The sequence below is a fragment of the Chenopodium quinoa genome, unplaced genomic scaffold (genome assembly GCF_001683475.1).
Source record: "Chenopodium quinoa cultivar QQ74 unplaced genomic scaffold, ASM168347v1, whole genome shotgun sequence".
Taxonomy (NCBI): Eukaryota; Viridiplantae; Streptophyta; class Magnoliopsida; order Caryophyllales; family Amaranthaceae; genus Chenopodium; species Chenopodium quinoa.
This window is the reverse complement of record NW_018743292.1, coordinates 7,043,541-7,054,398: the sequence shown is the minus strand read 5'-3', so window position 1 is coordinate 7,054,398 and position 10,858 is coordinate 7,043,541. Positions and strand designations below refer to the sequence as shown.

The 10,858-nt window shown below is 36.2% G+C and overlaps 2 protein-coding genes across 3 annotated transcripts; both read right to left on the bottom strand.

Moving 5' to 3' along the window:
• Window positions 1–60: 60 nt before the first annotated feature.
• LOC110736735 lies at window positions 61–9,063 on the bottom strand. Of its 2 annotated transcripts, XM_021917031.1 has the most exons (13): window positions 8,592–9,063; window positions 7,672–7,843; window positions 7,368–7,585; window positions 7,126–7,186; window positions 6,339–6,411; window positions 4,934–5,011; window positions 4,414–4,571; window positions 3,665–3,833; window positions 3,073–3,538; window positions 2,559–2,957; window positions 1,461–1,664; window positions 1,085–1,218; window positions 61–671 (listed from the first exon to the last, which is right to left on the bottom strand). In XM_021917031.1, the coding sequence occupies exons 1-13, from the start codon at window positions 8,958–8,960 to the stop codon at window positions 500–502; spliced, it is 2,673 nt and encodes an 890-aa protein (XP_021772723.1). In that variant the 5' UTR covers window positions 8,961–9,063; the 3' UTR covers window positions 61–499. The 2 variants fall into 2 exon arrangements, with proteins under 2 accessions (XP_021772723.1, XP_021772724.1); XM_021917032.1 differs by lacking the exon at window positions 8,592–9,063 and having other exon boundaries at window positions 7,686–7,794.
• A 506-nt stretch (window positions 9,064–9,569) lies between these two features.
• On the bottom strand, window positions 9,570–10,178 carry LOC110735879. Its single transcript, XM_021916057.1, has 3 exons — window positions 10,067–10,178; window positions 9,785–9,927; window positions 9,570–9,704 (listed from the first exon to the last, which is right to left on the bottom strand). The coding sequence occupies exons 1-3, from the start codon at window positions 10,176–10,178 to the stop codon at window positions 9,570–9,572; spliced, it is 390 nt and encodes a 129-aa protein (XP_021771749.1).
• Window positions 10,179–10,858: the final 680 nt, after the last annotated feature.

The following is a 10,858-nucleotide window of genomic DNA, read 5'->3' as shown; positions in this document are numbered from 1 at the left end:
TAAGGATTACATAACTTGGAAGCAATGCAAATTTACAATCATTAGAGATACGATTTAAAATTAGACAACAGCATTTCCATTCAAGTTGGATTGCTCATACAACAATACACCACAGAGCAAGGCCCTAGAAATTGACTTGTACATAATTATCCTAAACCGAAATTGACCCAACCCTACCAATATTAATGTGACTAATATTGTCAATTAGACATAATAGTTAGACAATAATTTGATTATGGCCCTTGCTGAAATAGACTCAAACTGAAAGTCACATATTCCAAATTGTATTGATCCAACTTAGAATTGTTCATTTGTTACTCTAAGAAAACCTAACACTATGTTGCAAGCTTACAACCATTTTCTTTGTAATAAACCTGAGATTCGCCACGCTGTGGTCCATTCTGGAAACTGGTTCTAAATTTCTAGGTTAAATCACAATCCCAACAGCTCATAATCAACGGGAAAATTTTCAATAATATTTACATAACTATCTAACAGGTCAAGAAGCTTCATCAGAAGGGCTGTCAGGTGTTTGTCTAGCAGCAATCACCTTGTCGAGTGTCTCGTCAGGAACTGTGATTCCACTAGTTTCCAGATCAGCAACAATTGCTATTGCTGCGTCAAGTTCTCCAAGATCAAGGCACAGTGTGATGATTTCATCATACAAAGGACTGTATACAGAAAAGTGATCAGTTAGGTGAACTAAGAATTTCCACAGAAGTTGACAGGTTATAAGTACAAAATATGAAAGGAAAAAAAAAAGTGGTAGGAATCGTAAAATGGGCAGAAGTTTCAAGTTTGTTTCCAATCTGTAGCATCTTCTTACTTCTTTAGCATTCCCCAGGCCAATTTCAATCTCTATAATTGGATAACAAGGTTGATTACGGGGAAATTATTCTTCTTTGTCAAAGAGCACGACATCATTGTTGTTTATTATGAATGTGGAGCACTGTAAACTTACAGGTAAATTTTTTTAACTCATCTACTATGGAATACTATTAAGTAAAATATCTACTAATGAAATTTCTAATGGAGACATGAATACTCAAAGAAAAACCAAGTTAAAAACAAAATCTCAACTCACCTTCCAAATCTGTAGCCAAGACTATGTGTAGTCTGTAAGACTGTCAAGAAAGCTGAAGGAAGAGGAGCTTTTATGGCAGCACGAAGGATCATAGCACAGTCCCCAATAGTTGGTATACCTCCTAGCTCTATTACCTGAGACAAAATACAACTTTCAGCAATTAATTAACATCTACATGTGTAATAATTTTATTTTATTTTTGATAAGATACATGTGTTTTAATTTACATCAGCAAGTAAAAAAAACAAAGTGACGCCAGCTCAAAGAACTTAATATTTTGGAATTCTCTCTCATACTTGAGTTTCTGTAGAAAAAAGTCAAATCCAGGATCTGGTAAAAATAAAGGAATCATGATGTATAATTTATAAAAACTTGCCTTTGACATAACTTTAATAGCCAATTCAACCTCCCATTCTTGAGACCACCTCCGTGGAGGTCTGTTCTTCAGCTCTCTATCCCATGTCCAGCCCCAGGCATCAGCAAGCGTGTACATATCGTCTACGTTAAAGATATTTCTATTCCTCATTTCTTCAAAAGCCTCATATAAATCTAGGGGGAACCAGTCATCATCATCATCATTCTGCACCAATGACATAGAATGAGGCAGGCTGATACACATGCAAGCTAAAACACAAATAGATGAGCATATGCAATAATATCCTTTCTTGTTCAAAATTGTAGTAATGACCAAAAATTTTATATTTCCACCCACCAGAATACATCATGACTATATTAATCCTGCAAGTGACAAACTTAAGAAACTTCCTGACGTTCCTGTACTCTCCAAAGGGGAGCACAAATATCAAGAGATCGGTCTCCCTTTTTTGGAGGGTTTTCACCCCCTTTGTGATAAGGATTGATTAGTCTCAATTACCAAAGCAGTAAATTAACATCATAATGCAACCCAAAAACATATAACGAGGCTCCGTATAAACTTAGTTATACAAAAATAGCACTTGAATCAGTAAAATTAGAAAGTCAATGAGTTTATACTCCTGAGACCAGACATAGTTATATTGTACAGTAACAAGATTTTTCAATTTAGTGATGATTGGAGGGAGCATGATTCACCAACAACTACTCTCTGAGATACACTCAAAGTCCACAAACAAACTTTCTCAAAACGAAGAAACACCTGATCTCTTGATCATACAAAACCTCCTTTTAGTAACTCATACTAATTAATGATACTCCAGACCTACAGTAATTTGTCATCTGCTGACAGAAATGGAAATTAGAGTTCCTTCCACATGATACCTAACATGTTTTAAAGCCAGAGAATGCTTCCACCGACCCCCGATCTCTAAAAGGGGTGGAGGACAGGGAACATAAAAGGAGCACTATCGTGCATGAGGGAGGGGTGCTGGCAGGGTGCTTGGAAGCAAGAATGACTACAGTAGGAAAAAAGAAGGCAAGGCAACGTGCAGAGCACTAAACAATACGTGTTTGTTAGCAAATGGCATAATTCTCATACCTCTGCAGCCATAGAAGCTCTTCTCCTTGATTTTTTCGAGGTTGTTGGCTGGTCTGTATCTTTTAACAATTGGACTCCAATCATTTGAAGAGGTTTTTTGGCTTCAACTTCCTTGTCCTTCACCCTGTCTACCAGGCCTTCTTGACTTTCAGTTTGTTCTACCTCCACTTCTGTTTCTGCTTCCTCTTCGTCATCAGCTTCATCGTCTTCAATTTCTTTCGAAGCATCCTCCGCAATATCGGCATCATCTATCATCTCTTCAGGTTCTGATTCCTGCCCATCTGTGGGATTTACATTATCATAGATGACTCGCTCCCCAAGAAAACGACGCTTCCAAAATTCTGTGTTGCCCTCTTCCAGTTTGATTCTTGAAATTAATTCATCCACCTCTTCATCAACCTGTCAAAACAATCTTTTTTAATTAAAGAGCCAATATAGAACTAAAAAAATATAGTAGAAAAAGACAAGAAAGGATAGCAAGAGATTGCAATATGATCCAGAACCAAGAGATCACCTCCTCCTCTTCCTCTTCCACTGGAGGAACCCATAGTGGACGACCACGTGAAATGTTAATTCTCCTAGCCTTTTGTACTCGCTGATAGAGCACATTCCTAGTTCCATCAATAGGGAGACCTTGGGCTTCCAGTTCTTCTTTTAACTCAGATACTACCATCTTACTAGCCGCTTTTGGTTTTATAACATTTTTCTCACGACCTTTGATTAGTTTCTTCAATCTTTCCTCCACTCTTATATAATCAAATTCTGATGCATTTGGTCCGAGAACGGCCGGTCCTTCATTCCTCAAGTGCTTCAAAAGCTTCCTATGACGTATCTTCAATTCTTCAAGACATCTTTGTTTGTAGGAGGTTTCCACTGGATTTGAGTAAATGAACCCTTCTGCATCAGGATCCAGAGGAGTTTTTCCTCTTCGAGGAACCCAGCGTTTGCGCTCACCAGTTAGCCCACCTTCTGAAATATACCTGGGGGCTTACCAAAAAGAATAATCAATCACTGGAATTTTCTTTGCATACATTGGATATACTGCGAGAATTATTACCAAATATAAATAGCCTGAAGCCAAAGCTCAAGAAACAGACATTAATCACCTGGCCATGTAGTCAATTTCATATCCGAGGTCAGCCTCTTCTTGCAAAGGCTCAATCCATGAGCTGACTAATGTCCTGTATTTTTTACTCAAAATCATAGCTCTTGATGGAATTGGCTGATTATCCTTAGCCATAGCTTCTAAAGCTTCCAGCAATTCTTCAATTCTTCCTGTTCTCCACCCCAAATCACAACAGGTTAGGATCAAATTTTGACAGCAAATAAGTTGGAGCTCAAGCATCAGAATATTTAAACTATTTGTAACTGAAGCATTGATCGTTTTGCAGACTGAACAAATTAGCATTCAAGAGTGAGCTGCCAACATTTTATTTGGCACCTTAAGTCATGTTTAAAAGCACAGGAAACTTAGCAGAATATTCCCGCAAAGTAGGATTCTCTTTAAAGATGAGTCCATAATTTATATAATATTGAATTAAAAAGAATATTAAAAAATTATATTTTCTGTTTGGACATTTTATAATAAATTTACTTGGCTCTTGAAACTGGAAATAGCATACATTACTGAGAATTCCAATCTTCTTTTATAATATATAATGTCCAGCCCATGATTGAATGAACAATTATATAAATATTCTGCCATTATGCAGTATCAAGAGCATAATATGCTTCCAAAATGAGCATAATTAGGATAAGCATGCAATGCTGAAGTATAGAGCAAAATAAAATCACTGTCTTAAGACAGAGTTGCTATTTCTGCCAGTGGCATAACAGAGAAGGTTGAATTTTTCACCTTCTCGACACAAGGCTCGAAGGTACAGAGAAAGTGGATCACCAAAGTTTCCTTCGTTATGTAAAATTTTTACGCCCCCTTCGAAATTTTTCAATGCACGGAAATGCCTAATAGCTTCACGTGTCACACAGTACTTGGTGAAGCATTCTACCAACAACCTGAAGACATTTACATGTTTAATGTTACGAGAAATTTGACAAAAAATGTTACGAGAAATTTGACAAAAAAGGTAACTTGGATTAGAAAGCAAGTGTTGTTGGTTATCTAATTCCAAATTGCAAGCTTAAAATCCTACAGATAAAAAGATTAGCCAAGATGCAGTGTAAAAAATTCTCAATATGTAAAGATCTATCCTGTAAACTAATGTCTAAGAATTAGCATGCTCTTCCACAAAAATAAGATGGAACGCCAGACTGCTATATGCCTGGTCTAATGCTACAAAACTCAATTTTATCTAATAAAAAAGGGACACGCATTCAACAATCCTCATAACTACGCAAATCAAATTAAAGATACTTACGCATATGTTCTCACATTTGGTTGTATTCTTTTATAATCTTCAACCATCAAGCCAAGCAGCTCAGCCACATCCTGAACCCTAATTTAACAGAAACAAAAGGCATATGGAATTAACACTGCTGAATGGCTCAAAAGCACAAACATAAAATACTCAATAATTTTTACAGTCGAAGTAATCATGAAACAAAAGAACAGGAAAAGAGTATACTATCAATTTTCAAAAAAAGGAAGCACAACATCATATCTGCTAAAGCTAAAGTAAATAGCGACTAAGATATTAAGAATTCCTATCCAAAAAATAAAAAGATATTAAGAATTCAGATCCATAGACCCATCAAGAAAAAGTGGCAAATATATCAAGGGAAATAAAAAAAGTAGAAACTAATGAATAACCATACAATTCAATATTTGGAACTTCCGAAATCCAAACGACTTTGGCTACCCAACATATTTGGTAGTACCTTTAAGCTTTAACATGTTTAAACTCCATACAATTTATAGCCTCGCTTTTCAATTGGTTATGTACAGCACATTAAGGTATGAAACTAGGATATGAGCTGGCGTGTAGGACTCGATTTTTATTGTTTTTATCCTGTTGGAGTTGGAGATGGGGTGGACGGAGGAAGGCTATTTAGCCTAAAGAAACACAAGAGAAAGGACAATACAATGGCTATGAAAATAAAGCCTCTGTGCATATACGGGGTTGACTGCATAACTGACCCCTCCAAACCAATTTAAGATATATAGTTTGTACATCATCCACCCCCCCCCCCCAAAAAAAAAAAAATAAATAAATAAATAAAACATTTTTTTTTAAAAAAAAAAAAAAAGTAAAATTGTTTAATGTTTCTATTAATAATTGAGACTTTTTTCATCCCCCACCCCCTTAAAAATAAAGTTCTAGTACCAATCTGGTGTTGATAATGTTGGACTGTTGGTAGTGCCAAATACAGTTATTTTTTCCTCCAAAAAAGTAAATAAAGTTACACATATTTGAAACAACACCATGGTTGTCATCCTTATGGAAGGTGAATTAGATTCAAATTGAATATTTTTAAGAAGAAAAAAAAAAATCCATTAAACGGAAAACAAGGAGATTCCAAGCAACAAGGTGAGTCTTGAGGGTAAAGCCCTTAAACTCAAGTGCAAGAACTCCAGCTAGATACTTCATCTACTAACAGAAACAAGTCTTCGACAAGTATTGTATAAAGAAGCTTTACTACAGCTAAGCTTAAAAAAAAAAGGTGAAAAAAATGTAAAATAAACCATTGAAAAAGGAAGAAGAAAGTAATTGCAGCAAACACAGTAGAGTCATACATAGAAGGAAGTAATTGAGGCAAACACAGCAGAGTCATAAATAGTTGATAGACCCATACATGGATAAAAATCATAATGGAATTACTCACCTATCATAGGATTCAGCTCTTGTATATGCCTGGATCACCCAATTATATGTCTCTGCATCAGGTTTCATATAATCTGGCAAGCAAAAGTTAAGAAGTAAGATCTGAAACCACGGTATATAGACAGTTAGATGCAATTATAAATATAGCATCCATGAGCTCAGTCTAGTGTTAGAACTACCGATACAAATTCTGCAGGTTTATATAAAAATTGGTGGTCATGAGCTTTCTTTCATTTATGGGAGATGGGATGTATTAGCAGTGCATTGGGTACATGCTAGGCAAGGTTAGTCATTATGTTGTCACTTCTCACTTGCCAGCATAGCTGATTCATTGTTTACAAGTTGTCAGGCCAGTATGTAGCTTGGTCTTATTGAATACAAGTATTATTCTACTATCTTGTTCAATTGTTTCATAGTTTTGGCACTTTGTAAACTTGTCTTTGCATCCTCAAAGAACCACCGTATGATTCCAATTCTCTAGTGTGAGTGATGATTCCCCTACTCTCCAAGCTGTGTTTTAGGCTTTTGGTTTCTCGTTTCTTTCTATTCAATGGTAGACCATTTTTCTTTTTCTTTGTCTATGACATGTGAACATATATTTGTGTGAGGTTGACACAGAATTCAAATGCTGTATTAATCTTGCATAGCATGCTAGCTTCTTGTGGAGGTGAAGAATGTACTTTAAATTCTAAAAATAAAACAAGGACTAAAACCCTTTATTGCAAACATCAAAATACATAGGTTGCAAAACAACACACCATAGAGTCAGTGGAAAGATAATGGCATACCTTCTCCAAATTCCATGTTCTCAAATGTTGCAAACGCCACTTCAGGTATTCCACAATTTGCCTACATTTTACAACCCATGCTTAAGATTGAGTACTGTTGAGGGTTACATCCAATAAAAAATTTAGCAGGCAACTAGACCACAAAAGATGTAATTTGAAACTTACATTCCTTGACATACTTTTAATCAACTAAGCTCATATATAATAAGTAAAGAGAAGCAAAAGCAAATGAAAATTCACACCTGAACACTCAAAAGGCAGTTAAAGTGGAAAGTTGTAGCCATCCGGCCAGCTGCCTCCATTTCATAAGCAATAGTCAAGGCATTGGAGTGATCCCCAGCTTTACAGTCTTCCTCAATCATGAGATCGTAAATCTCATCAGTAGCCCTCGATCCACCTTCAGCGCCCTTTAGAAACACCTTGTTGGCATCTTCCAAATGATTGCTTCTAACCAGCTCCTCTGAAAACAAATTTTTGACTCACTATGGATAGATCAAAAGAAAAATCAACAAAATGCCACCAAAAACTATGCTAATAACATTATACCAACAAGAACCAACCAAGCTTTCCGGATGTCATAATTTAACTTCTCCATTGCCGCAAGGATTTCTAAGCCTCTGGAAGCATGGCCTTTCGACCCAAACAAACGAACCAATGCTACAAGTGTCTCGTGGAGAGGAGTTAGCCCCACACTCAGCTCTCTTCTCAGTGATTGCATCTACATCCATGCCAACCCTCGACTCATCAATGAACACCAATAGAACCCAATAATTCAACGGTAATAAATAATTTTAAACAAAATTATTAACATACTTTATTTTAATCAGCGACATTTCTATTTTGGGGTGTCCCAAATTACTAGGCTCATTTTATCTAACAACTTAAATTATGAATTTTCCCATGTTATCATTAACAGTCCATTAGGATGGAGTTAAAAAAAAATGGCGTTATGGAATGAATTTATTCTCATGGTATAGTTCACTGTTCACCCCAAGTCACTAAAGTGTCTTTTTCTTCATTAATTTTCATTACCATCTAATACAGCTTGGAGGATGGTTTTGGGAGGTCACGAAAATTTGCGAAGAAAGACTCGAAAGTTTGGGGATGGGTTTGCATACTTGCATCCTCTTTGCCACCATTTATTACCACCAGCCAAACAAATTGACATTAAGGATTTGATGTGTAGTATATACTAGTATCATAATAAAACATTACATAATAACCCAAAGTAAATCATCATAATTCGTGTCAATTCCTTGGAATGACCTCTAAGGCTCTAAGAAATTGTGGCGTATTAAAGTGGGACGAAAAGACTAAACAATAATACAAAAATGTAGCAATAGATTTATGACAATTATGATCATAACAATAAAGGGTTGCAAACACACATCAAACTAAAATTTAGAATTTTTCTTTCAAAATTCAGATAGATATAAAGATAGAAGAGAGAGAGGAAAGAAAATTACAGCGCCTTCTTCATCAACATTAAGAACATGAGCAACAACCAAGCCATGGTAAGACCTAGGTCCAGGACTAAGACCAGCAACAATCATATCATAAATAACATCAGAAACTCCAGTTGCATCTCGATTTCTAGCCTTAGTCATCAGCTCTTCCATAAATACTAGCCTTAAACTCTTCTCCGTCCCCGATAACGCCGTCGAAGAGTCATCCCCCTTTGGCTGTCGCCGGCGCCGGGACTTCCGCTCCGGCGATGAAACCGCCGATACGATGATGGAGTTGAGTGGCTTCAATGGAGGAGGAGAGAGAAAGTGAGGAGAATAATGGAGTATTGGATTGAAAGGGAGGAATTTGGAGGATAAGATGTGCGACATTGCTGGAGAGCTGTGAGTGAGGAAGAAGGTTGGATAAGGCTTGGGTTTTGTGGAGGTTTAAGAATTAAAATACATATCTGGCGGGGTATTCATTTCGTATTTCATCATTTTTATCGTATCAAAAAAAAATATATTGGTTGTGTTAAAAGAATTTAATGATAGAAAGGTTTTGATTAGTGAAAGGAGGAGTAAAGAAGAAGTGAAAGAAGATGGGTGAAAATGCAATAGTATTTACTACTACATCAAGTCTCAATTTATAGTAAAAATTTTACAATAAAATATTACACATTATTGTACTTTTGAGTATATAATTGAGAGCATATAATTGATCTAAATACCACATGTGAACTTTCACATTTGTATTTTTTCTCAACACTCCCCCTTGAATGTTCACATGAAATGGGGTGTGAGTTGCCTTATTAAAACCCTTGTTAGGTAAAAACCCTATGGGATAAAAATCATAACTAGGGAAAAGGAGTACAATGATATTATTGTATTATATGCTTTGGTATACTGCCTCGTTAAAAACCTTGTCAGGAAAAACCCCAGTGGGATAAAATCCTGATCGAAAGAAAAAAAAGTGCAATGCATATAATGCTCCCCCTGATTTCAGCATAGTTCACGAAGATGTCGCATTCCAATTTTGTGAACTAATAGCTCAAATTTCTTAGAAGGAAGTGATTTGGTGAACAGGTCGGCAAGGTTGTCACAAGACTGAATTTGCTGGATATCTATTTCCTCATCCTTTTGCAGATCATGTGTGAAGAATTGTTTTAGGGATATATATGTTTTGTCATATCTCCCTTAATATATCCTTCAGTTACTTGCGATATGCATGTTGTATTGTCTTCAAAGATGGTGGTTGTATTTTCTGTTATTGCTTTCATTCCACACTCTTCTTGGATATCACTAATCATCGACCTCAGCCATACACATTCTCGTCCTGCTTCAGAATGGGTTATCAACTCTGCATGATTTGAGGATGTCGCAGTCAATGTCTGCTTTGTTGATTTCCATGAAATTGCAGTGCTGCCATAAGTGAACAGATATCCATTTTGTGACTTGAATTGGCATTTTGATCAAATAAATATCTAACGTCGGCATACCCAATGAGGGAAGCATCTTGTTTCGGTAGATAATATAGACCAAGGTCTTGTGTCCCTCGTAGATATCAGAGTTGGTGTCGGACTCCCTTCCAATGCCTATATGTTGGTGCATTGTTGTGCCTGGCTAACAAGTTCACAGAGAAAGTTATGTCAGGTCTAGTGTTGTTAGCTAAGTACATTAAGGCTCCAATTGCACTTAAGTATGGTACTTCTGGACCAAGAATTTTTTCATTTTCTTCTCGTGGTCTGAATGGATTGTTTTTCATACTCAAAGAACGAACAACCATTGAGAAGTTGATTGGAGTTACTTTGTCCATGAGGAATCTTTCCAAAACTCTTTTTGTATAGTTGATTGATGGACAAAAATACCAAGACTCAAGTGCTCAATTTGCAATCCAAGGCAAAATTTAGTTTTTCCAAGGTCTTTCATCTCAAATTCTTTCATCAAGTATTTTGCAGTTTTCTCAAGTTCATTTGGGGTTTCGATGATATTCAAATCATTAACATAAACTGCAATAATAGCGAATCCTGATTGTGATCGCTTTATGAAAACACAGGGACTAATTTGGTTGTTCTTGAACCCTTCTCTCACAAGGTATTCACTGAGACGATTATACCACATCCTTCCAGATTGTTTCAATCCATAAAGTGACCTTTTTAGTTTTATGGAAAGTAATTGTCTAGGCTTGTCGTTTTTTGGTAGTTTTAGTCCTTCGGGGACTTTCATGTAAATATCTATATCGAGTGACCCATACAAATACGCAATCACTACATCCATTAATCGCATTTGCA

Bases quoted from the DNA above. Each gene is read 5' to 3' on its own strand.
- LOC110736735 (XM_021917031.1), bottom strand. From the start codon at position 8,960: ATGTCGCACATCTTATCCTCCAAATTCCTCCCTTTCAATCCAATACTC. The intron at 5,012-6,338 runs GTGAGTAATTCC...CTGTTAAATTAG, and splicing joins AGAGCTGAATCCTATGATAG to GGTTCAGGATGTGGCTGAGC. The intron at 1,219-1,460 runs GCAAGTTTTTAT...ATTTTGTCTCAG, and splicing joins CTATTAAAGTTATGTCAAAG to GTAATAGAGCTAGGAGGTAT.
- LOC110735879 (XM_021916057.1), bottom strand. From the start codon at position 10,178: ATGCACCAACATATAGGCATTGGAAGGGAGTCCGACACCAACTCTGAT. The intron at 9,928-10,066 runs GTATGCCGACGT...CAAATCATGCAG, and splicing joins CAAGATGCTTCCCTCATTGG to AGTTGATAACCCATTCTGAA. The intron at 9,705-9,784 runs GTAACTGAAGGA...GATCTGCAAAAG, and splicing joins ATACAACATGCATATCGCAA to GATGAGGAAATAGATATCCA.